Genomic DNA, 6,061 nt, shown 5'->3' on the forward strand with positions numbered 1-6,061 from the left:
TCAATATATAGTTTTCTCAAGTTTGACGCATCTTAGTCGATTACAATATTAATGTAATCGATTAAGCAAATAATAAAACTAATTTGAAAACCGTGTAATCAGTTAAGTATAACACTTAAGCAAATTTGAAAACTTTTTCTTTTGAAAACGCATCATTGCACTCAACAAACAAGTATAAGCAAAGGCACGAGTTTTAATCGATAATACATATAATGTAATCGGTTAAAACTTGCAGTTTTCCACTGTTAAGCATTTACTAATATTTGATGAATCTAACTGATTACATAAACCCTGTAATCGATTAATTCATACATATATGTATCGTGCAATGAGTTTTATTATTAAAAACCAAGAATATGCATACCACCGATATAAACTCAAGTATAACCACAATAAGTATGCAAAACAAATAGTTCATGGACAAACAAACATATAAACACAGCTAAACATTTCAGTTGTTCTGCAAGAAACTATTAAAACATTTTTGTTGTTGTCATCATCAAAAACACATAAGGGTTTGGGTTTAGCTTTCACATAGCTCCCCCTATCAACGGTGAACATTGGCGCCACTTCAACGACATTCTATCATGTGTGAACTGGTGTCATGGTAAAGCTCACATCTGCTTTCGCATTTGTTAGGTTCATATTCAGGTGGTTGCTACAAATGGTGGTCGGGTGGCTCGCAAAGATCTGATGTTGAACAGTGGCTGCAATGCGGTGGTTCTCTCACAGTTTCATGTATGGATTACGTCATTGTCAAGCCCAATCAATTTAAGTCCTTGACGACGACAAAACAACGTGCAAGTCCATCATGTAATTGTCATAGTTATCTCGATCTTCCTTCTTCTATGTCACTGATAACGGCATTGAACACCATGCTCACCAATAAAGGCTCTAGCCAAATAAGGACACATGATGGCTGACTCTATTTTTGGCTAGGGTTTCTATGTGGAGTTATTGGAGAAGAAACCCTTGGTGGTTTCTAAATTGAAAAAGATGAAGATGGGTTTCTTATGGATTTTACTTCATGCACCTCTCTAAATTTAATCTTTGTTCCTCCACATGTGATATCTTAAAGAAAAATAGTGAACGTTTTAGGTTTAGCTTTTCATACACGTTGCATATTTGGGTGAAAAAATTGTACCTCTTTTTATCAATAGATTTATTAATGAAAAAGTTAATTGGTAATAGAAATTTAAAACTATTAACAAATTTTAAGGTTTAAAGTTATAAACGAATTTTACTTTTGGAAATATCCATCAGTAAATGAAATATGTATTATCGACAAAATTTTTTATCTGTAAAATTCATCAATAATAAGTTGGTCAGTAATTAAAATTTTAAAATTCATCAATAAAATCCATCGATAATTCAAATTTACTGATGGATTTATTTTCGTTTCAAAAATGCCATAAAAAATTTTAAAAAAATTTGTTGTACTTTTCCCAATCTTGATAATTCTTTCTTTTTGGTATGTCGACTTTTTCACTAAGTCATTTTGACTAGACTTTTCCTATTCTTATGGTTCACGTATTTCTTTCTAATTCACAAAAATATTTTTCCATCTTTTTCTGCAGTGAGGAAGGTAATATAAACATTTTTCAGGCTCGGTGTGTTTTTCCAAAACAAGGTTTAAACATGATATTTCAATCAAAGTGAAAGTGGTTGTTTGTCCCTAACTCAAATTCATTAAAGAAAAATTTGCCTTGATGCTTTCCTCACCTTCATATGCTCTTTATCGTTCAGGACTATTCATCCTTCCTTCCTTACACTCCTAGGTTCAAGATCCGTTCTATATCAAGGATGTGGGATGTTACTTTGTTTTGTTGTTTCATGGCGTTCTATTTTTTAACATATCAATGTTTGCTGAGACTACTTTTTTTAATGTGTCTTGGTAAAATATTGAACCTATCCTTTAAAACATTCGTTGTGCAATGTCACGATAACCAATCAGTCACAATTTATTCAAATGGATAAAGGCTAATCAGTAAGGATTCTTTCACGTATATATGAATATGTTTGATTTTTAGCTATCAACTTGTGTGCAGACATGAATTTAGTTACATTTATTTTGACTAAAAAACTTTATTCAATAACTAAAACAAAAAAATAAAGTAAATAAAGATGACAAGTGGAGTATAAAAGTAAATAGTTACCAATAATCCTTCAAATTCAACGTAGGGATTTATATCTGATAATTTTTTAGCTCAGTTTAAAAGGATGCTTGTTTCAGTGTTCTATTCTCAGCAATTATAGTTAAAAAGGATTCCACCTGCATTATATCTTTTCCAATGGCCTAAGCTTCGAACAACCAGATAGGATGAGAGTTTTTAAAGATCTCAACTTATATATCTCTCTTGGGAGATATCTTAGACTTGTGCAATCCTTCAAATTTATTACTAGTATATTGGAGAGATCACCAATGGATTGGTGTACCTTGCGCAAACTTGGACAATCTTCTAGAATGAGCTGTTCAAGACTTGGTAGGCCGGAAAAGTCTGGAGTTTCTATCAGGTATTTGGAGTGACTAAGATTAAGGAATTTTAACCGCTCTAAAACCTGCAACCATAGTTTTTCGACAAAAGATTAAGAAAGATAAAATATGCGTTAGTTGTAAACAGAACCAATTATACTATTTTTATTGTAATTAAACAATTAGTTTTAAAAGAAAAGGGCATGTAATGAATACCACGCGTCGTTGCCAGACGAGATGAATAAGAAGACTATACTTGAAATCAATTGCAATTACATTTTCCAAATGAAAGTTCTTTGGAATGCATTTATATGGAAACCCTCGCCAACAAATCCATCTCAGTTCTTTAGAAATGTGCCCACAATCTCCACTAAGTTGTACATCATCAAGTTGTAGCAGTCTTAGTCTCTGCATTTCCTTGAAAGCATGAGCTTCAAAGCAATCTCTAATGCTGGAATCAAGTTTCAGGGACAATATAGCTTCTGTCCCCTGTGATGAGTATAGCAAAGAAAAGCAATTTAGAAATCCCTGAGTAATTATTGATTATTGAGACGTAATGTTGAGTTTAACAACTTAACAACACATGGATTACACTTAAAAAGAAAACACTTTCAAAAGAAGTTTCATAATCATATAAAGAATGTTCTTACAGTATTCTCTTTCAGTACATCTTCTACGTCATCCGGAAACCACAATCGACTCCTTTTCCCCGGTTTCTCTGGGCATTCTTGACGAATAATTTCTCTTGCCATCTCTTGTAACAAAGGATGCATTTGAAATTTGTTGTTCCTTTCAACTTTTATGAGGCCACGCTCTATGAGAACTGTTATTCCAATATCAGCATGTAGTCCACAGCCATTTAATATCTCTGTCACATACTCTCTTTCTTTGCCAATAAAGAAACAACATACATCCAGAAATATATCCTTTTCCGTATCACGTAAATCTTCAAAGCTTATTTTTAATACGCTCAGAAGTTCATCCGGGGGAATTCTTTGTAGTTTCAACAGTAAAATTTCCCACACTTCTATTGTCCTATCACATAAACAGGAACCAAGGAACTGAAGAGCTAGCGGTAGTCCTCCACAATAAACAACGACGTTTCTTGCGAGTTCATTCCATTCTTTTTTTGGTATTGCATCTCTAAAGACATGCCAACTAAAAAGCTCAAGTGACTCATTTCCGTTCAAAAGATCCATTTCATATACATAATTAACTCTGAGTTGGTTCAGCAAGTGAAAATCTCTAGTAGTAATGATTATCACAGTTCCTTGACCGAACCATTCACGACTCCCGCATAGGTTTTCTAATTGGCCAATGTGATTCACGTCATCAAGCACAATGAGCAACTTTTTTCGAGAAAATCTATTCTCGATCATAGTTCTTCCCATCCCAACGCTTTTCACCTCCAACTTGGATTTTAGGACGTCAGAAAGAAGATTTTCTTGCATAGCTAAATACCCTTCAGAACTAATATTCTCAATGAAACTCTTACCAATGAATTCACGATAAATTCGATTGTAGATGGCTTTGGCTATGGTTGTTTTACCTGAACCTCCAATTCCCCATATTCCTATCATACACACTTTGGTGGATTGATTTTCAATACATTTAATCACGTCTTCCACGCGGGACTCTAATCCAACAGGATATTCGGTAATAAACAAGTCTTTATAGTCCAGTAATGTCTTAACTCGGTTAACAATTACGTCTACAAGTTCAGCATCATGCCTTCAAGATGATATGTTTTACCAAAATTAAATCACAACCTTCACTCTCAAACCAAAGAAAGTAGGAAGGATTCATTTGTTTACCTGAAATTTCTGACATCCCAACCAGTCATAACTGCAGCTGTGGTGAGTGCACGGTTCCACTTGGACAACGCATATTTTCGTTGTTCTCCTGAATAGCTTCTGTGTGCAGTTTCTTCCAACGTTTTTCCAAAATCATACATCTGATATCGTACATCCGATGGGCCAATCTCGTAAAATACGGGCAGAACTATTTGGCCAAATGTTTCGTGGCATTCAATGATTTTTTCAAGCTCAAGAAGACAGCGGGTAGTTTCAGCGTAAGATTTGGAGAAAACAATTATTGTAATCTTAGTGCCTCCTATTGCTCGAAGCTGCTCTTCCAGCTTCATTCCTTCTTGCAGATTCTCCACGCTAATCAAAGTTTTGACTTGAGCTTGTAAAAGGACAGATTGGAGATGAGAAACAAATCTTCTACCGATTTCTTCTCCACCAAAGTTGATGAACACATCGTGTATGAAATGGGGTTCTGATGTTAAGAAGGATGAAGATGACGATGATAAAGAAGAAGATGCAAACTCCATCGAAGGAATTGAAGTTAGTTCTTCAAAGGTAACGCAATAATGTTAAAGATTAATATGTTTTAGATGTAGTCTCGATGTGTGTTATCACTCACCCATAGTCAAATACCTTTTATATTTTATATTTTATATTTTTCCTCCTGAACCCACCTCGGTATGCATACTTCATTTTCTGCTACCTGCGCGTTCACTTTTTTAGAAAGATACTTTTAAGAGTTGCATTTATTCACTTTTGATTTCAAAGAAAAAATTTAAATATTAAAATATTTATGTTGTTTAAGTAAGATTTTTAAAGAAATTACGATATTCTATCAAAACTATTAAAAACATTTAGAAAAGGAAACACTTAAATAATATTTAATTAAGATTTTAAAGGAAAGCATGTTGTGTAGAATTCATAGTTTTTCTCTTTCTTTATTCTTTCATTCTAACACAAAAAATTTAATGGAAGTTTTAGGTACTTCATATAATTTTTTTTACGTTTCTTATGAAGCTGTGTCAAGGAGTTTATCTTTTTTTAATTACGTGAATAAACTATCTTTTGTTAGATACCAAACTGCTTCCCTAAAAGCCATTTTAAATCAACGAATTCTCCATCTTTAAGCATTGTTAAAAAATGACTATTTAAAAACACGATACAAAGAAACTGAAATCTATTTGTTGTTAAAAAATGAATGTATAAACCAAGCAGCAATACCACACATTATTGAGAAACAGAGAAGCAGTCTGAACATTAAATTACACTAGTTTGTACAATAAAATTTAATTAAAACTATTAAAGTGTAATGTAAATTCTAAAAGAATATAGAAATTCATAAGATAGAAAAATTGAAATGTAATACACATTCTAAAATATTGTAGAAAAGTCTAAGATATGAAAAAAAAATCAAGAACATACATAAGTAAAAATGTAGAAGATTTCACATAACTTGTAGCTAGCATGTTCTAAAAAATAATCTATGGGTCTATAAATACCCATGTTCTAGAAAAAAATTATTTGTTCTTCAACAAACAGTTGATCACACAATTTTTCCAAGGATAATTGGTGCCACAAGTGTAAAACAAACTTGGAACATAATACAAGAGGAGTTTCAAGGAAGTGATGAGGTACACAGTATTAAACTTCATTCTCTACAACAAGAGTTTGAATTATTATGAATGAAAGAATCTTAGACCTTTAAAGACTACCATTTTATAATAAAAGAAATAGTTAATCATATGAGAGCATGTGGAGAAAATATTCTTGATAAAAAAAA

General features: G+C 32.6%; 1 protein-coding gene across 1 annotated transcript; it reads right to left on the reverse strand.

Annotated features, from left to right (window-relative positions):
* Positions 1 to 2,165: 2,165 nt before the first annotated feature.
* On the reverse strand, positions 2,166 to 4,883 carry LOC108346218 (disease resistance protein RUN1). The gene is made up of 4 exons (XM_017585233.2): positions 4,288 to 4,883; positions 3,124 to 4,204; positions 2,690 to 2,962; positions 2,166 to 2,559 (listed from the first exon to the last, which is right to left on the reverse strand). The coding sequence occupies exons 1-4, from the start codon at positions 4,806 to 4,808 to the stop codon at positions 2,278 to 2,280; spliced, it is 2,157 nt and encodes a 718-aa protein (XP_017440722.1). The 5' UTR covers positions 4,809 to 4,883; the 3' UTR covers positions 2,166 to 2,277.
* Positions 4,884 to 6,061: the final 1,178 nt, after the last annotated feature.

The sequence above is a fragment of the Vigna angularis genome, chromosome 9, assembly GCF_016808095.1.
Source record: "Vigna angularis cultivar LongXiaoDou No.4 chromosome 9, ASM1680809v1, whole genome shotgun sequence".
Lineage (NCBI taxonomy): Eukaryota > Viridiplantae > Streptophyta > Magnoliopsida > Fabales > Fabaceae > Vigna > Vigna angularis.

Coding starts and splice junctions, on each gene's coding strand:
- LOC108346218 (XM_017585233.2), bottom strand. CDS start 4,808: ATGGAGTTTGCATCTTCTTCTTTATCATCGTCATCTTCATCCTTCTTA. Junction 4,205..4,287: donor TGGGATGTCAGAAATTTCAG/GTAAACAAATGA, acceptor ATCATCTTGAAG/GCATGATGCTGAACTTGTAG. Junction 2,560..2,689: donor TCGTCTGGCAACGACGCGTG/GTATTCATTACA, acceptor CTATGGTTGCAG/GTTTTAGAGCGGTTAAAATT.